The sequence below is a fragment of the Oryza brachyantha genome, chromosome 1, assembly GCF_000231095.2.
Source record: "Oryza brachyantha chromosome 1, ObraRS2, whole genome shotgun sequence".
NCBI classification, from domain to species: Eukaryota; Viridiplantae; Streptophyta; class Magnoliopsida; order Poales; family Poaceae; genus Oryza; species Oryza brachyantha.
Window position 1 is genome coordinate 6,203,978 of NC_023163.2, and position 20,803 is coordinate 6,224,780.

The 20,803-nt window shown below is 38.9% G+C and overlaps 2 protein-coding genes across 5 annotated transcripts; one reads left to right on the plus strand and one right to left on the minus strand.

Moving 5' to 3' along the window:
* The first annotated feature begins 3,134 nt into the window (after positions 1-3,134).
* LOC102709419 lies at positions 3,135-4,903 on the plus strand. Its single transcript, XM_006645641.2, has 2 exons — positions 3,135-3,941; positions 4,401-4,903. Exons 1-2 carry the CDS (start codon positions 3,173-3,175, stop codon positions 4,460-4,462), a joined length of 831 nt encoding a protein of 276 aa, XP_006645704.1. The 5' UTR covers positions 3,135-3,172; the 3' UTR covers positions 4,463-4,903.
* A 3,895-nt stretch (positions 4,904-8,798) lies between these two features.
* On the minus strand, positions 8,799-20,311 carry LOC102714226 (probable histone acetyltransferase HAC-like 3). 4 transcript variants are annotated; one of them, XM_015843763.2, is made up of 17 exons: positions 20,037-20,311; positions 16,469-16,650; positions 15,816-15,924; positions 15,163-15,385; positions 14,901-15,080; positions 13,847-14,814; positions 13,312-13,587; positions 12,961-13,236; positions 12,093-12,221; positions 11,764-11,964; positions 11,525-11,667; positions 11,163-11,445; positions 10,947-11,086; positions 10,611-10,689; positions 10,153-10,500; positions 9,493-9,710; positions 8,799-9,371 (listed from the first exon to the last, which is right to left on the minus strand). In XM_015843763.2, the coding sequence occupies exons 2-17, from the start codon at positions 16,633-16,635 to the stop codon at positions 9,314-9,316; spliced, it is 3,798 nt and encodes a 1,265-aa protein (XP_015699249.1). In that variant the 5' UTR covers positions 16,636-16,650; positions 20,037-20,311; the 3' UTR covers positions 8,799-9,313. The 4 variants fall into 4 exon arrangements, with proteins under 4 accessions (XP_015699249.1, XP_040378616.1, XP_040378619.1 ...); XM_040522682.1 differs by having other exon boundaries at positions 13,847-14,823; XM_040522685.1 differs by having other exon boundaries at positions 13,847-14,823; positions 20,015-20,311.
* Between the last annotated feature and the right edge of the window lie 492 nt (positions 20,312-20,803).

Genomic DNA, 20,803 nt, shown 5'->3' on the forward strand with positions numbered 1-20,803 from the left:
TTTTGGGGTTTCGTGTTTGAACATTTTGGGCAGCAGATTGGAGTTGCCAGAAGAACTCGAGAGCCAGGAGATCGACAGCCAAGTTTGGTTGTTACTTGTTCGAGTTGTGCCGTGCAAGCCAGCATAGCATAAATGGCGCAGGATATTAATTTACCTGATATAGACCGAAATTTAAATTTATTTCCTACGATATTCTGCATTACTGATGATCTTGATCGAAATTTAAATTTATTTATCATCGGTACTGCTATATACAACTGAATTGAGTTCTAATGTAATTTCAACTGCAGCGGCCGGCACGTTAATTATGGAGTACTGCACGAAATATCAGCTATCCATTTTAGCGTCCCTTTTTTAAAACAGTATCACATCACAGTATCTATAAGAGAACGACTGAACTTTGACTCTCCAAATTTAAATTTAGCCATTCATGTCAGGTTTGTAACTCTAAATTTGATATACACTCGTTCCAACATATTATCCATCCACAGATAGCAATCTTGTTAGTGTAGATTTATCTATTGAGGGGTCATGTTTAGTCATTTATGTCAAATAGGTAGTCTTTTGGAGGATTTTTTTTATAAAATTATCAAAATTTAGTATGATACGTGAGATAAGTAATCTCTTGAAGATAATCTAATATTTGAACTCCTAGATTTCCATCGACCAGTTAGCATGGGTATTTAGTTACGGTCAGGATAGAAAATGCATTGTATCCAAATCCTCTCTACAACTACATAAGTACAATGTGCAACTCAGAGTTCAGAATTATAGAAACTCATTTGGAGACATACGTTGTGAAATTGCGCTCTAAGAGCATCTTCAAGAGGCTACTCGTTTCAGTTGACATACTAAATTTTGTTCATTTGTAAAAAAAAATATCCTCTAAGAGACTATTTATTTGATTTTCTATGCTATTTAAATGACTAAACATGGCTTCTCAATAGCCAAATCTAGCAAGTCATTCTTCTACTAACAATATTGTTATCCGTGGGTAGTCTGCCTCCTAAATATGACTACCCACCGATCATCCTCCCTCGTGCCAAATTTGGAGAGTGAGGATGAATAGTCAGTTGGAGTGCACATCGGATTTTGTGATACTAAAATTGACATGAGTGGCTAAATTTGGATTTGAAAAATCAAAATTTTAGTCATTCTCTTATAAATGCTCTAACTATTAGCCGTTGTAGTGAAAAGATTCCAAGAGAAGTTTATAAAGTAAATTTTATTCAATTAAGGTTCGTCTGAAGTAAGATATTGTTATGTTTGTAAAAAAACACCAAATTAGTTTTATTAAATATATAATTAAATATATTTTTATATATATTTATTTTGTATTGAATAATATTTATCTGTAAACTTGATTAAATTTAAAGAGATTTAACCTACGACAAATTCAAAGTAGAAGAGCAGTGTATCTTATATATTATCGACTTGTATATGTCTCAGTTCACTGCATCGCCAGAAGAACAGCTATTTCCTGCCTTCCCCTCCAAACTTTGATAGTAATGCTAGTATGTTAACTAGTATGTACTGCCTTTGCTCTGTTTCATATCATAAAACTTTCTATCTTTTCTAAATTCTAACCATTTTTCTATTTGAATCAATCCTAACTCTCTGATTTATTGAGGGACACTCTTGTATTATGTTTAACCTAATCTCTAGTAAATAGTGTATACATATTCATATTTTTGAATAAAGATAATGGAGTTAGTAGAACAGGGACGAGACTAACCCTTGTATCAATAGGGAAATGCTAGGGAGAATCACACCGTTACACCGTCTACACGCAGTGCAAAGCAATCCAATCCAATCATAACATTGCACCTACACGTGTATTTTTCACCCACGCACACCCCCAACCCCCAAGACTCTATATGCGAAAGGGACTGTAGCATAGTGGTTACATAAGGTCTTAGTAGCACTTGAGGTCCTGGGTTCGTCTCCTTTTTAAAGCGAATTTTCCAGGATTCTAATGGCTTTGTGCTTTCAGTGAGAGAAGACGTGCCCGTCGTCAGCGAGGTGCCCGTGGTGACTTCGTTATTCTATAGATTTTGTTCTATAGATCTTGCCGGCGGTCTTCAGAGGTGCTTATAGGGGTCGGGTTTGCGTGCGTGCGTTCTCGGGGGGAATATGCGTGCGTTGTGAGCGTCTGCGTTATACTGTGTTCTTAAAAAAAAACCCAAGACTCTATATGCTAACCAGTGCTGCCTCTCTTCTATGCATTCCACTGTTGGTTTTATTACGTTACCCCTATTTTTACATCTCAAACTGATTTGATTAGGCAAGTATATAACTATGACATATGACCATATTTTAGTTTTTAGTTTTACTTTCTATAAGTTAAATCAGAAATATTAGAATACGACACACCGCACATGCTATTGGGGATGAGAGTTTTTCAATCCGTTATCTAAGTTGGATTTTTTATTCCTGCATCATTTTTTTCAATTTATTTTATTAGAATTGAAATGTTTTAAAGTATTATTTATGTTTTAGAGTATCATTCTGATACCAACGAGTACTATGGGTACCATCTTGTTATCAATCGATATTGATAGTGTATCGGTTGATATTGTTCAAGTATCAGTTGGTGTCGTCCTAATATCAGCTAGTACTAGTGCGGTATCAGATGTGATACCAGTGAAGTATCATTTTTAGAACCTCATAATAATAATCCTGTTAGGATACCGTACGATAGCATCAGGTTTACAAACATGAGATTGATTGATGTTAGATCGAGTTTTCTTTATTCCCGAAGAATTTCAAACTCTCGTTACAGTAGCTGTGGCGGGCAGGCAGGTGCCGGCCGTGTGCGAAGCTGGCAGAGGGGAGTAGCGCGGAGGGAAGTCGATGCCGGTGGCAAAGCCGCGTGGAGGGAGATGACATTCAGGTTCCGTTTGGTGGAAAAGAGCAACGCGGGTGGAGGTCGGCGCTAGCGGCGAAGCAGCACGGAGGGGCGGAGAAGGGGCTGCACGGAGGGGGTGGTGGGATTCGGGTTCTATTCGATTTGTCCGAAGGAAAATCGCAACGGTTTTGATCCCATCCGGATACAAGGACGTTCGATAGACTTCCCAAAAAGATAAAAAAGGAAATCTATCGTCGCAATCGTGGACTCTCCCAAAAACGTTGAGGAGAAACCCTAATTCTCAGTCGAGCCGCGTCCGTAGCGATGGCGGCCCCCCTCCCCGGCGACTGCGAGGGCGTCGGCTGCACCTCCAGCGGCCACGTCTGGCACCTCCACCGCCTCCACCACAGCGACGACGGCATCTGCAGCCTCTGCTCCTCTTGCGTTCTCCTCCGCCACCGCGACAACTTCTGCTCCGTGTGTTTACTCTTCGTCTTCCCCGATGCCACACCCCAAGACGATGTCTATGACCCCGTCGTCTCCTGTTCGAGCTGCGGCGTCGCGCCCGTCGCCGTCGCGCACCGGGCCTGCGTCCCGGACCCCTACTGCTTCGTCTGCCCAGCGTGCGCCGCCGCCGCCGAGGGCAAGCCCTTCTCTTACACCGGTGACCCGCACACGCCGGGGGAGCTCGCCACGCGCGCCCTCGTCGTCGCGGCGCGGCTCGCGCACGAGTCCCTCGAACGCGCCGCCGCCGCGGCGCGCGAGCATGCGGACCGCCGCATCCGGGAGGCCGCCGTCGCCAAGAAGCGCGTGCGCGACATGCTAGACATGCTACACGTGGTCTGGGGCCTGGAGACCGAATCCCCGGCCGCAGCGCCCTCGCCCTCGCCCACGCCCGCCACGCCGGTGCTGATAAAGAGGACGACCCTGAAGAGCAACGCAGCGAACAGGGACAGCAACAAGCCTCTCGACATCAATTCAATACATAGGCCGGCGCTGGCGTTCGCTGCCGCCGCGGCCGCAGCGGCTAGCTCAACGCCATTGTCGACGCCGTCATTCCGGGAGGAAAAGAAGCCACCGAAACAGGGACGAGGTGAGTCAGAAAGAAGGGGAGTGGATTTTAAACTCTAGAAGGTATATAAATAATCATAAAAAATTTTAAAAAAATTATTAAGATAGATTAATATAAGATATATCACTATACAAACATGCAAGTTTAAATACAACTTCTAAAATCCACAGCAAAAATAACAAATATGATTATGAGTATACGTATACTATCCAGAGTTTAATTTGTTATTTTTGTTATGGGTTGTAGAAGTCATATTTGAATTTACACGTTTGTGTAGTGATATATCTTATATTAATCTATCTTCATATTTTTTTAAAAATTCTTTTATGACTATTTGGATAGCATGCAATAGACGAGGGACATCCTCTCGAGAGATCAGAATACTTTCAAAAGAAGTTATTGCGGATGAAACAACAATTGGGGCTACTAACTGTCTCCTAATCATTCTGTGCCATACTAATTGTCATCATATTTTCTCAGGTTCAGCAAACAGAGGAGCAAAAGACGATCAGAGGGTACTCTTCGGCGCCTTTGAACAGTGACCACAGCTTTCAACAGTGACTCCAGCTTCACAAAAGCTAAATTTTCTAAGATATCACGTCATCATAAAATTACAACCGATCAAAGTGGGTTAGTTTTAGACAACACTTGGTCAGTTTTAGATCTCTCGACACATGTACAGCCCACCATAGAGACAAACTCAATCCATCCGTAATTTTATCGATGGAGATGTCAACAGTTAGATTTAATACTTATATTGTTAGATACATACCTTCTATTTATAGCTAGCTTCAGTTATCACTATCTTTGTTTGTACTTTGGCTTGATTACGACTGCCTCATATTCAGATTGAGCTTATGTTTAGCGTTACTCTCAGTGCTGATATCACGTTTCGTCGGTGCCATTCTTCCATCGTGTTGATTGGATCCACGCAAAAATTGTATTAACTCCATTCCATAGTATATAGAGATATTTTAATTATCAATAAAATAATACACCTCATATATTTGCATGTTACTCTAAAATTATGTCTTTACATTGTCTTTTATATGTCCTTCATTTGGTATGATATGTATTTGTTTATTGTGCTTGCAATCCATTACAAATTACAATTCTTAACTGATGTTGTGGTTCTTATTACAAATCTAAAACTGCACGCATGCCAATCGTTCATACTAATGTTCAAATTTTTGAAATTTCTAATATGCCCGACGCATGGGAATCAACTAGTTATAACTATTTATCATCTGGGCTATTGGCCGTGCAATGGTGGTCGTGCAATGGTGAAAGAATGCCAAGTTTTGATTTTAATTTCATTCGTTGTTAATTGGTGAATTGTAAAAAGAATCCCAAGCTTTTATTTTCCAATCAAAGTTAATTGGTATGCTTGCACTTTGCATCAGTTGGTTCTCCTTTATCTACTATATGGCGCACTTGCTCCTATATATCCCATCAAAGTGCAGGACAATTGCTCTATCTGGATATTAATGTTTGAAGCTGTTAATTTTTGGCATGCATTTAATCATTTTGATTTTTAAAAAGATATACCACGATATCTGTTTTATTACTATTTGTTTACAAGTAATTTACTTTTCACATATATTTTTATATTTATATAAAACTTTTGAATTAGATGAATAGTTAAACATATTAAAAGTTAATGATACTGAATATTAAAAATAGAAGGAGTACATACTACCTATACTTACCATACTTGTAGTACATCATGTGCAGCATGCTTTGTTACTTAGTTTTTTCATTTTTTGTTTTTCGGCATTATGTTCATATGCTGTGAACTTATAATTCCTGTGCTTCAATTTTTAATCCAGTTTTTCTATTTTTACAAACCGATTTCTTCTAAGAAGTTGGTATTATATTTTAAGCCTCTGATTTGCACACCGAGAAGCTGGCATTATATATTAAGCCTTTGAGATCAACTGTCATAAGGTGATTTGATCTCACTACTACAATAGTAGGTTTTGCAGGTGACCAAATTTGCTTTGCACAAGAGGTTGAGGCACCCGCTTCTGACCACTGCGTTCTGCCGTAACTTATCCTAGTTTTCACGGAAAGAACTTGTGTGACATAACTTTTCTCTGATTGATTTAGGATTTAGTTTGGGATTATTATATTTTGGCTTGTTACGAGTAAGTTGAAATAAACAGTTAGACTATTGTAACATATTATTACAATCTAGAGCCCAATTTATTATTATTGTGACTTTACGTCACGGATACGAATGTATATGCAATGGAGTCAAATACCCATCGCATATACAGAGTAAACTCGAGAATGCTCAAATACATCAGCACTATATATCTCATTAACCGTGAATTTTACAAAGTAAGGGTACATACTTTATAGTCCCAAAATCCTCTTGTACAATTATTAAAGTGTAAGGGTACATGCTTTTATAGTCCCAAAATCCTCTTGTACAATTATTAAAGTTCCTTGGAGTGGTTATTAATATGATACGAGTACCCTAGAGTGGTTATTAATATGATACAAGGGTATTATCATAATGTGCCTAGCTTCTTGGGACCAGTCTGCCAACTGTCATTAACACTTGAGTGCTTGTCCCTAGACATCTTGTAGGAATATTCCTCCTCGCCACATGTCGGCCGACGATTGAACCGCCTCAGGAGTAGTGACCAAGAAAACTGATCCTCTATAGAGGGGATGGTTTGTGTTGCATGGCTTGCAGATGCTGCTCCTTGTAGGCCATTAAGATGAAATCCAAGGGCTAAAAAATAGCTCGAGGTGGATGGCACACTAGGAGCATTTTGGACCTTTTGCATAAGCTCTTCACCCTCTAAATAGAGGGATGAGGGCTAGGGTTAGAACATGTACTTTGTAGAGAAAAATGAGAGAAAGGATGAGATGCTAGTCCATGAAAGATCACTTTTAGTTTATAATAGGATTATAATCATTCCGCGTTGTAATATTTCTTTTCTGTGTAATTTCTTTTCGTGAAATCTAAAGAGATGTTGTGTATTTAAATTTCTACAAATTTATTTTCTATAATTTAAATAACACAACTTAAATTTTGTAAATTAAATTCCACTGTTAAATTTTGTGATTTAAATTCCATAGTTTAAATTTTGTAATTTAAATTCCATGGTTTAAATACCGTATGAGTTTTCTACATACTCAAACTTTAGTTTATTTTCCGTTTGTCTTTTTGACTTTACTTGTAATGCATCTGGAAAATTCACTACGAATTGCTTTGCAATTTGTGGAGGACAATTTTATTTTTAAATACTAGCAATATTTCAAACATATTTTTAAGTATTTCTTACGATTTTGGAGTATTTCTTACGAGGAGGACATAGCTTTGTCTCAACTTATAGATTCACCCCTCTATAAGTGAGCCTTACATTTTAACTTGTCCTAAGAATGCCTAGAGGTGGACATGTTCTTACATAGTGGGGGTAAAGAATGAATCGAGTTCAAACTCACTTCAATCCTTTCACTATCATTATCCTCCATTCAGGGCGGCGGTGATGGTTTGATACGATGTCGAAGGTGATTGGTTCAACGAGTCAGCTTATATAGAGGCAAACAAGCTTCTAATTCTAGCTAGTCACCTCCCTATTTTGCGGTGACGTGTATATTTTTCAAAAATATGTTACAGATAGTAAAGTTGTACCGTGATATTTCTTTTAAAACATATTGTTCGATCGGTGCTTGTAACTTGAACGTGGTTAAAAATTAAGAGTATTTGTTGGCTAAATATGTCCGATTTGGCATGCTGAATACATACGAAGTCATCTGAGTCTATTTGTCGCTCTAATGCAGCAACTAAATTATTATTTGAGGTGCGGGCTTGCCAGCTAAGATGAAGAGTAAAACAAGTCGATCGGCTATCGGACCAATGAATAACTAATAACATAGCCGATCGAATGTTAATGTAGCAGCGTTTAGCTGATAGGTTGAACAATTAAAAGCTTGGATCGGTTATAAATCCGATAGGAATAGACTCAAATAGTTAAATAAAATAATGGCTCCTTTTCTACTATCGACCGAAAATAACTTTTATGTAATTCTCATAATCCGATGTGGTAACTAAATAACAACTTTAAATAAAGTCGATTAATGTTGAAGTCACATAGTAAAGCAATTGGCTATTCTATTGATATAAATACAATTAATATGGAAAGAATCAACTATAAATGATTGATGATAGACCAAGATCTATAAAATATCTAGTCTAGCTTACTAGAAATAATCTTAAAAGATTGGACCGAACCGAGACAGTTTAAGATTACGCATAGGCGAGATCCTAAACAAATCAAGATTGCCCTCAAGCCGATAATTACTGATAACGTATCGGGTGAAACTCCAATAAAACAAAGAGCATGATACATTAACTTGATATAAGCTATTTAATAAACACAATATAATATATCAAACCTAATCATTGAATATGTCAAACACCTAATATCAAGCCAACGTAAACCACCTAAATTAGTCTATCAGATCAACTAAGTCTTAACATACAACTAGATCAGAACACCGGACCGAACGGAGACAATTCTAATCTATCTAATACGACCGTCGGAACAACACATAGGACTTACCACTACACCGGAGAGGACTTACCCCTCCACCGGACTTACCCCTCCACCGAAGATCAAGTGTTGCAGCCTCCGTGTCAGGTGCTAAGTTCCGTCGGTGATGTGATGATGATTTGCAGGACCCAACATATAAGTCCTAATCAGACTCTAACTAGTCCAAAACCCAAAAAGGAACAAAGTCCTGATAGGATATAAGACAAAACTTACTAAAATTAACTACAAATTAAGTTTAAAAATTTAAATTTTAGCTTATAAGCATAAACAAAAGCGAAAATATGGAGATAGTCGTTTTCATCTGGAAACATCGTCAGTCCGGAATAACGAGATAAATCTCGGAAACAAAGACATGTCGATCGGCAAGGGAGTAAAGTATATACACATTCATTTGAATTGGGACTTTTGCCACGGCACAGCTACACTGAACAAAATGTGCCCTTGTTCAATACAATTAAGGAAGAAAAGGAATAACCAAAAAAGGAAGAAAAATCTTCTATCCTGCTAATCTAGCTGTAATAAGGATACTATACAGGTATTTACGGGAACGGACATGTCAGATTGCCTACGTAAGATTTTTGCTATGCCTCCATCAAAAGGCAGACACAAATACCAGTCGATTCAAAGTACAAGGATAAAGGTGATCCCCAAACCGCCACCGCCTGCATGCCTTTATGCAAATACTTTGTAAACCAGCGAAACAATGTCTGCTGCCATCGCCACCGCCACTACTGTGCCACTTACTATGGTCAACACCAGCTTATTGCATTTTTAGCAACAAATTGTAATGTCTAACAAAACTGCTACAAGTTCACATGAAGCTCATCCACATATTCTAAGATCTGCCATGCTTCTGTCAGCGATGTATGCCTTTATATCCCTGAAAAGATTCAAAACGAATTAAGATAATTAACAAAACAATTGGAAAAACAAAATTATCAAATAATGCAAGCGTGAATTCCAGTAGACAGATCGACATTTGCAGGTGAAACACAATTTACCTGCATCTGGGAGCTGAACAGTTTGCATCATCACAAAGCAGCGAGTGCGTGAATAGAAGTTTCCACATGAATACACACATATGGCAACCTCCTCCATCACGGGCACGGGTATGGCATCGTACACCATGGAAGAACAGTTTCTTTAACGTCAAACAAAGTTTAGAGTTGCAACTTCGATCGAAACATCTTGATGCATGCACCAAGCTTTCAAGGTAGCCCTGCTTTGAAATCATCCAGTTCATTAGCAAGAGGCCATGTAAGGATTTCTGCTGTATTATTAGCAGAAAATAATATTTGGGATGAAACCACATGAGAGTCTAAAAGAGCCTATAGAGTAATTTTCATGCTAATTAAAAAATTGGATATGCACAAGCCCAAAACTACTGGAGCAAACATAAACATCCTCAACAGATCAGAATAGTGAAGCATACATTTCACATAGATGCTCAGGGATTAAACCAAATGGAAGTGGTAGTTAAACTCACTTAAATTCTACAGCTTATGCCAAACATAATCATGCAAACAAACCAAAAAATTCAGATCCCCAGACTTGTTCCCAAAAAATCGAAAGATGCTGACTCCGAGTAGATAATAGAACAATCATAAACTAGAAAACACAAATAGGAGATACCAAAAATTCAGCTATCAATATAAGGATACCTGTAGAGTGTACTTCTGCAATAAGCGAGGGTGCTTATCAGCCTGCCTCAACTTGTGAATATGCAAACTTTCACCATGTTGTTTATAACAGGAATCACAGAAGTTGCAGCCTAGGCAAACCAAGCACCGCCATGCCAAGCATTGATCCATGGCATGGTGACAAGAAGAACAAGTTGAATCATGTAGATGATAAAGAATCATCATTGTGGAATGTTTTGCCCTCCTGAGTGTATCAAACTGGTACTGGTTATCTTGACAATGCTTCAGGAAATCTATTCTGCTGTCAAAATACTTGCTTTCCATTGTTGGATCTACATCATCAGTTTCTGGAAGAGGTACTTCCTCTATCTGTCAGAGGAGATTAGTTAATCTGGTTAATAAATAAGTTCCATCATATATCTATTAAATAGAAGCATGCAGATTGTGGCTGCCTTAAATAGATGAATTCATATACGTACTCTTTCAAATGAATGCTTTTGTTTTGTTGTAGCCAGGTGCCTGTCCTTCAGGGGGGTATTCAGCTCCTCAGCGTAACAGCTACAAGAACCAATAAGAATGGCATCATTAATAATGGGTGCCTCAATGATGAAGAGTACTTGAATAACAAACAAAAAAGAGTAGGACTGCATATTCATTCTGTGTTGACAAGCAAATGTTCACTGCAAAAATGAAGCTAGAATGGTTGAACTAACGTCACTAGATAATACAAGTGCCATGTGCAATTATACATTTTTACCAACAGTAGACAATAGAACTGCATGAAAAGAAAGTGTGAAAACACAAGAAATGCTTACCGTTCACAAAGATAAAAATTTTTGCAGCTGGTGCAAACCCAACTAATACCAGATACAATAGGATGGTGGCAATGCTTGCAAAACTGCTGCAGACAAAGCATTAAAAAATCTTCTTTCATGGTTCGCAACCTTTCTCCAAGCTGCCAGCAGTAAAAGTTAAGGGGTCAAGTGACTAAAATGCTGAAGAAAGGGGCCACCATCATTTAAACAACTAACCTTGTGCACAAGTAAAATATCCTCAAGATTTCCTTTCCGGTCATCACGTTTGGCAACCCGTAGGAGCCTTCCCAGTTGAGTCTCCTTCTTCTGTGAGTCATCATCTTTCTTTTCAAGGAGCCTCTCTGCCTCTCCAGGCCAGAAATCGTTATCACAGTATGGCAAACAGGCAGCTGAGATATTGGTTTTGCATTCATTGGTGGGCTGAAGGAAGAAATCAGAGAGTGTATTGCGCTCCACCACTACACCTTCCTTGAGAGCCTTCTTTACCAAATTCTGGTACCTACATATATTGAAAAGATAACCAAATGAAGGCCCATCAATAATTTTAGGACTGAATGTAAAAGATGATGATGACCAACCAGCTCCGAAGTTTGTCAGACTTTGGCATCTTCTGTATTGTAGGATGGCAATATAAAACATAATCGTCGCGCTTTGTAGATGGGCAAGTCCATATGGAACAGCTAACAAACCCTCGTTTCTTGCAGAAATCCAAATAGCCAATCTGGGGAAAACAGATCGGAAGATAATCACACTAACATGAGCTCCACAAAATGAAATCAACATCATTTAAGTGTTTAATGATTATGCATTCTCATACCAAAATTTCATGATAGACAAAGGTACGGAGAGCTTCTCCACTGGCTGACTTGATTTCTGGTCTGAAGTACTTGACAGAATCGATATATGCAAGATAAACATGCCTTTGATTTGGTGATGGGCAAGCTGAACCATACTCTTGCACATACATTGCAAACAGGCATACATCCACACCTTCATTCTTTTGGAACAAGAGAATGGCCTGCACAAACACAAAGTGCAGTAATGGTAACCCGCATTATCTACTAAATAATGAAAACGTAATTTAAACGGATGTTATAATAATTATAGCATTACTGCATTAGTAAAGTAAAAGTATAGCATAATCACCTTTGATTTGTATGGAAATTCCCCAGGATATTGTTCTTTCTTAAAAAAATCCTTAAAACGTGGTTGGACTTGCAGTGTTCTATCAGCTGAAGATACTACTCTAACAATAAGACCTTCAACTCCTGGTACCTGATAATTGGAGCATAATACAAAAGCACAATAAGTTTCACCAGAGCACATTACATATAATACAAATCCTACAGACAGGCAAACATTAAGATCAGCATAGATAATACTAAGCAAGCATCGCCAATTTTATCTTCCAGGTTTGGCCATAAATTGTATTATGACCTCTTGGATAGCTGAATCAAATATGAAAGTGTATGCAGGCATGCCGCACCAACTTTTCTCGGAATCCAATAAAATGCAAAGAAAAAATAAGCAGTAGTTTCACTAAAAAGGATACTGACATAGTATGCACGTCAACATATGTTCCAAAGACATCATATATATACTCTGATGCAAGCCTGAAGCCATAAATACGCATTATATACTCCGATGCAAGCCTGAAGCCATAAATACGCATTGCTAGATGTGCCAACAGAAGTATAAAGAACATATAATCAAGTGAAATGCCATCATAAGTAGAAAAACAGAAATGTGTATCAGTACAGATGCGTTCAAGTGATCAATTATCTAAGTCAATGTTGACGACTACGATATACAAGGACTAACATGTAACTGCAAACCTTCAATCAACAACCAACACAAAGAGCACGCGGCACAAAAATGCAAATGGAAAAACGAATGTAACTTTTGGTTCTAGTGAAATAGATTAACAATGAGGTGCATGGTTAACGTTATCAGATTGCAACATTAGCATATTCTGTACAAGAGACAAGATAAAAGAAAAGCATAACATAACTACCTCATCAACACTTTTTCCTAAAGCACTTGCCCTCAGTTGCCGCTCCTGCACTAGCCTCTGAGAAAGCCTTTGCTCAATATGATCACTTAGTTTAGTTCTTGGTAACTCACATGCCCCCAGAATAGTAGATGGCTCCAATGAATCAACATCTCCATTATCCATCTCCTTCAAGAAGCATTTTGCACAAGTATATTCAGCCTCTGGATCCACAATTTTAGGGTTAAAAAGTGCACAGATTTGATGCTGCCAAGCTTTGCACTTATCACACTGGACCCACTGAAAAGGCATATAAAAAAATGAGTAATTCATATATGATTCCAAATGACAAGAAAAACAAGAGAAGTATGTTACCCATTCGGCCTCAGCGTCTGTGTCTGCATAGCTGAATTTCTTCTCATATTTGGCTTTGGCACTAGTAAGATGGTGGCATTTGCCACATATTGAAGATTTGTCATTTCCATTTTCCACTTCAACATAATAGGATCCCGTCGAATTTATTATTTTAAAACATAGAGCGCAAAATCGTGGAGGAGGCTCAAAGAGAAGTCTTTCCATCCCGCATAAATTGCATGTATTCTGATCAGGCAATCCTTCAACTGATAGCAACTCTTCAGTTGGCGCTTTGCTCTGAAACAAACAAGTTAATCATGATAAGAGATATAAACTTTGCTGAAACAAACAGGCATACTGCAGTGTTGAAGCAAGCTTGAGCGAAAACAAAACCTAACTTCTTAATACTGAATGAAAATCAATTGGAAGTACATAATATTTAGTTAATTTTGCAACTGCTCAGTATGAAGATCTCTTAGATTACATCAACCAATAATAATCAAGTGTTTTACAATACTAGATAAATCATACAACATCCAACAGGCTATTCACTCACCTGAGAGATAGCATGGTTTAGACTTCGCAGGTGATTTTTAAGCTCCTCAGAAGTCAATGCATAAAGTATTGAGGCCCCTCTTCTCTTCCTTGCACTCCAGCTAGGCCCTATCAATGTTTGCTTCGCGTCCTTCATCTCAAAGTCACTATTTTCATAATGAAATTCTTCTTCAGTTTGCACAGCAGTCTCCGACAATCTGACTATATCCATGCCATGACTATTGTTGTCCCCCAAGGAAGTACAGCATGCTGACTTTGTTGGTGACTTCATGGCTTCAGATTGTAATGTTCCAGCAGACGCATAAGTCTCATTGACAACAGGTTGTTCCTTTGGAGCCCCCATTTCATTGACATGGACAAGATGGGGAACATCAACCTTCAAGCGTTTTGCTGGATAATGCTTGCCAGAAGATCCATCTGAAATAGGTGAAGTCGGCTTTGATACAGTACTATTTGATGTCTGTTCAGCTTTGTCCACTCTCTTGCTTACAGGGCTACAAGCACCACAGTTAGTTGTGAAGCCTTGCTGATGATGCATAAATATGTTGCTTAAATTTGAGCTTTTCTCCCTGCAAAAACCTTCGTGATCAGAAGTAGGCCCACATGTTTCTTTCATTTGAATGCATCGATCACGTTTGTTTTCTTCATTGATGTAGGGATGCACTTTAGCATGATACAAGTCATTATTTCCAGTGGTGATGTTTGACTGATCTGATTGCTCTAGTGGTTGACTCCAAGTACACTCTAGCTTTATCTCACATTCTCTGTATTGTTGCAACAAAGGTCCCTGACCGGTAGTGGGATACACACTTTTATTGTTTATGGAAAGGTTTTGCCCATTTGCTGTTGAGAAAGAATCCATCGGAAGTGCTCTCGTTGCGCTAGAACATGTTTGATCCCATACTGCTGACAAAGAGCTGGAGCTCCCAGATGTTGATGGCTGTGAACTATCATTTTGATGTGCGTCACCTGGAAAATCTGGCCATAATGTTTATGATGCCAATAACTTCAGGTCAATTAAGTTTCAGACATAAGAAAGGGGATGTACAACTCACCTGAGAAATGGTTTTTTATATGGCCAGTAGATACATCAATATTAAGGCTACATTTTGGTAGAGTTGGCATATATGGAGTAAAATTGGTGTTTGCCAATATGTCAGGCCTCTTTTTGGGTTTATCAGCCAATGAATGAGCAAAGGTAGCAGCAACCATACAGTGGTCATATGGTTTGCATCCTGCCAAAATCAAGCCAATAGATCATTATTGTTTTACGGGGTATAATGATGTTAAAATAGATAACTTGTCATATCAACTCACCTTGAGTGGAGAATGCATTATATGCACAGGAGGGCAGATTATTAGCACCAGAACTAGCTCCATCATGACATAATACGGGCACCTCCATCACAGGAAGCTGTTGTAAGCTTAGTGTGGATGAAGCTGCTGAAGAAACCCAAGGAAGCCTACTGTTCCAAAATGACTGAGAACTGAGGACAGCACTCGACCTGGCTCTTAAAGTCTCAAGGTCCATATAAGTAATCTGACAGAGATATCAGATTTTAGCAAGTCACTGGGAATTATTTAGATAAATAATAATCAACTTCTAAGCATACCAAACTGTCATGTAGTAACAGTTCTGTGTAAGAGTAACAAGAATATGTTGAATTTTGTATTTATTCATTATTATGTATTCAGTAAAGCATTAGATAAGTTCAATTATATTAGAGCAGAAATCAAACCAAATTAAAGCACCAGAGGTGATAATATGTCCTATAATAGTTATAATGCAGCAAGAGGCAACACAAACCTGTGAATCAGCTTCCTCAAAAAGACATTGATCTATAATTTTTCCAATTCCCATAAGAAAGGATGGGTTCAATTATATTAGAGCAGAAATCAAACCAAATTAAAGCACCAGAGGTGATAATATGTCCTATAATAGTTATAATGCAGCAAGAGGCAACACAAACCTGTGAATCAGCTTCCTCAAAAAGACATTGATCTATAATTTTTCCAATTCCCATAAGAAAGGATGGGTCCAAGTTGCAGAATTCCTCCCTCTCTTTGAGGTACTCTACACTGGATAATTTAAAAGAATCAGGAAATATTGTGGAGTATGTGTGATAAATTAGATAACACAAAAAAAAACTGGCTATCTCCTTTCAACTGTTATTTAGTATTTCTAAAGGAAACATTTGAGATATCAAACTATATATGCAGAACAATGATGGCAATTGACAGCTAAATTGGGCACACTTAATAAGCTCTTGTAGAAAGAAACCAATTTTGTTGCACAAATGCTTATAGTACTACAGGCCAATGCGTTCTTGCTATAAAATTCATAAAATTGCAAGTTTGCAAGTAATTTGTCAAAATTATCAGTCTGCTAAAGCTTAAGGTACAACAGCCCAAAAGGAGCACACAATGTTGTCAGACAGACTCATGGGTGGTAGTCACAGGTTTTAGATAAGATCATGCACAGGCATTGCAATTTTTGAAATGTTCAACTAAGTTACAGCAAACATGTGTACAGTGTATACTTTGTTGAACGATATGGTAGTGCAAAGCAACTAGCAATCTGCAAGACTATGCTACTCCAAATATTGGTGGTTTACGAACTTACATTTTACGCTGGATAATATTGCGAAAAATGGATGTATCTTGGTCCATATTATCCAACTGAAGAATTTCAGCTGCAGATGGTGGCCAGCCACCTGTGGCATATTGCTGGGTAGGAAATCCACTTGCTGCATATTGCTGTTGCATCCCTTGCAGGGTCTTAGCCATCATGCTTCTATCGTGCACCTGAAATGCACAGATTAAAGTCATCAAGAGATTGATCAGTAGCTACATGCAGCCAAACACATAACCAGCAGATCATGGTAACAAAGCAGAAATATGAAAACATAAATATGTAGTAAGGCGGCGTTCGTCCCAGCCAACAAGTTAACTAAGCCCCATCGTTTTCCATGCGCACGCTTCCCAAACTGCTAAACAGTGTATTTTTTACCAAAATTTTCTATAGGAAAGTTGTTTTAAAAAATTATATTGATCTATTTTATATTTTTTTAATAATTAATAATTAATTAATCATGTACTAATCTATTACTACGTTTCCCGTGCCAAGGATAAGTTAACTTACCTTGCCCATGCCAAACGCGGCCTAAGTAGAATAATGCATATGACAAAAACAAGGCCAATTCTGAAACTGAAACATATAGCGTCTCCTAAACTACACTCAGCATTACTACTAACGTACCAAGAAGCAATATACACATCTAAATAAGTGAAAAGTGAAACCTTTCTTGAAAAATTATGCATCCACGTCATCAACAAAACGTAAACCACCCAATACTTTTTTCGGCCAATACGAGCCCTCAGATTGCCCAAATGGTGAAACATCATAGGAAGTCCTTCACAAAACTTCTATTGAAACTAGATCCTTCCGCAACCCTAAAACTGACTATTTTCCATTTACCCCTTCACCTCCCTATCGACTATTCAACAATTTGTCTCCTGCCCGATTCCTCTTCTCCCAAGCACTACGCTGCAGCCACCTCCACCTCATCATCGCCTCCATAGCTGGCTCCTCACTGCTGCTGCTCCATCCAATCCGTCACCGTCGTCGTCTCCTCCCCTCCCCATCCAAGTCAGCCCTGCCGAAGTGGGCACTAGATCCAGCCAGGCCATCAGCAGCTCACCTTTGTCTACTCCCTCCAAGCATCGGCGGTATCTTTCCCACCCCAATTGCATCAATGCATCATCTCATCTTACGCATCTCCTCAGGGCCATCACCCCAAGGGACCAAGACACAATCCCCCCCCCCCTCTCTCTCTCCACATCGACATCAATGGCGTTGCTTCTGGATGTAGGTATGCCTTCTCATGAAAATGGTTATTGTACAAGATACCAAGTATTTGATTTTAATTTAAATAAGAATACAGTGATTGATGCAGCTGGGTTATACCTTTCGGCTGACTAGATAATGTGGCAGTAAATTATTACAGCACTCCATATACATGTTCTTTATACATTACAGGATTTGGAGAGAAAGATCTGTACTTTACTATACTCTCAATTAGGCAAGAAAAAAATTGTGATAACTAGCTGTTGTTTTAATGGGAACTTTCCAGGTATTCTTTGGGTGGCAAAGATAACAAATTAGTACTTCCAAACTATTGGTATGGCCGTTTTACTAAACTTTCTTACTTTGCGATACCATTACTTTCAACTATATATTCGTTGAATGTGAGAGAATGAACTCCACAAAATGATAGTGGGGTTCTTGTGACTGTGGAAGATTTCCATTTCACAATTGATAAGGAGGTAGCTGATGACATCCATTAAGATAACATATTTGTTCTGATTCAGTGAAGAAAGTATTAAAAATTGCTTTGCATGGTAAGTTTACTGGAATGTGTGGGAAATTGTACTATGAATTAACTATTTGACTATTTTGTCTTGCAGGTGCTCCCACATTAGCAAGTGTTTTAGTTACCCCAAGAATTTCACCAGAAGTGAGGAAGGTAAGCAATTCTGGCATTCCCTCTATTCATCCAGTTTACTTTATGTTCATAAGATGCAACATGCAACCTTGGAAGTTGGAACTGCATTATTCTCTGAAATACATAATCATTAGGATTGCACTGTATTACACTGTATTATTATCTTATATATGAACTAATTGGCCTAGAATTTTCTATGGGTCCTTTTAAATCTTGATAACACAAGAATCTGCAGTATTTGCGCATCTTACGTAGCCACCTTAATGTCTTTATGTGAAAAAAAAGTTGAATTTAATTCTGAAGCCTCTCACTAAATATATTTTAGTTAAATTCCATATGAATTAACCAAAAATTGGAACTAGCAGTTCATATTCAATCATCCAATTAGCGATGATAAGGTAGGAGCGTGTTTTCGTTCATGTAGCTCCTTGCTGACTGCAAAAGTGTTCAACTGAATTAACCTTTTTTTTCTTCAGTGAACTTGAAAACATCAAGAGCAGGAACTCAATGACTGATTCTTTTTTCCTTATATGACATCTCAAAGGAAGATTGGAGAAACTACATCTGACATCTCAAAGGAGGATTGGGAAAGTACTATAATGAAGAAAGGTAAAAAAGCAGATGCAGTCAACCTTATTTGGTTCTGAAGAAAATTAGGGGAAAAACCATCTTAAGAGAAGGTTTGGCTTGCATAAAAGTTGCATGCATTTGAATCAACAGCATTTCCTATACGTAGTTTGAGTTGCCGTCTTGTGCTTCTCTAAAGCTAAATTAATTGGAAGAGAACTTTTTCTGCTCCTGCAAAGCGAATTATTTGTATTTTCTTTAATTCATAACCTCTATGTCAATTGTGCAGGTAATGAACACAGCTAGGTTGTAAACCTACCAGCTTATTGGACCATGACCTCAGAGGCTAAGGGCATTTACAAGCTGCCATGGAGGAGAGGAAGGAAAAAGCATGGCAGAGTGGCTGCAGAGGGAATGGGTGACTTGAGAGATCATGCTAAGTATGAGTGGTGAGAATGGAGATTAAAGAATGACAAGAGATAGTACTGCTGTTTAGGAATAATAGCTATAGTAAGAAAATTCTGAACATAGTTAAGACCATGCTTGCTTGATGCATTTATGACCTTTTCTTAAGCTAGAAGCATAATGGTCAATGCAAAGCAAGCCTCTGCTATGTTTTTTATAATATGAAGGTGTGAATGGTGAACGATGTTTAGGGACCTGCTAACTTTATTTACTGGAGTGATATCTTTTAAAGTTACAGTAAATAAGGCGAGTGGATGAATATCTTTTCTAATTCAAGTTTATGTCCATGAAAAGTATACAGTGTACATAACAGGATGGTTAGAGTCACGCAAATTGTGACTTCATTTGTTAGTTAGCTTGGCAACAGGTAGACGATGTAAATTGCTAATACACAAGGGCACGTGAAAATGATTATCCCGAGCAGAATAACCCATCAAATTGTACACATTGCATACACGATCAGCATCCAATAAGCTACACAGGGTGGACCTAAAGTTGGAAATGGGTTCAGCTGAATCCCCAATTTTATTATTATATTATTATTATTATTGTCAAACAAAACTGCTATTACTAATGCACAAGCACACGATAAAGAAAGTAAATCAGAATTAACTTGCAGGGAAGAAAATTACTCGATTTTGGATTGAAACCGACCTACTGGGCGCCGTCACCAGCGTGGGGCATCGACCTCCCGGGCTGCTCCTCCGATGTCCGGGCCTCCCGCAAATCACCTCTTGAGGGCGGGCCGGCGGGCGAGGGCGGCGGCGCGGAAGACGAAGGGCGCGACTAGGGGAGGGGAGGAGAGGCCGCGACGAGGGAGTCGTCGACGAGGGCGCGCCGGCAGGGGGGGGCCCGAACCCTAACCCTAGCCGTCGATGCGGAGTTCGGATTGGACGAGATGTGCGGGAGATCCGGGTGGGAGGAGAGGGGAGACGGGGAAGCGTCAAAGTCCGTGTTTTTTATTAATCTTTTATTTTTATAGGGAAGCCGGTAATATTCGCTTCTACTACTGTTCGGTTATTAGTAAATTTGTTTCGATATATTCCGCAAGTCCGACTCCGTCCGGGTTGGGTCGAGTCGAGTCGAGTCGGGCGCGTGCGGTGCGGGGCGGGGCGGAGTCGAGCTCAGGCCCGGCCCGACCCGGCTCGGCTCTTCGCTTGTTTGGCCAGGCGCGCAGCGTTTTTTTTTTTTTTTTGCGCGCCGCCTTATTGTTTTGCACGGTTAATCTGTTACAGTTTCTAGGGGTGTGTAGTTAGTAAATGAAAATTTTTGCGTGTCACATCAGATATTTGATCGGATATTGGAAGGGGTTTTCGGACCAGAATGAAAAACGAATTTCACGGCTGGCATGGAAACCGTGAGACGGTTACTGTAGCACTTATGACTAATTATGTACTAATTAGATTCAAAAGATTCGTCTC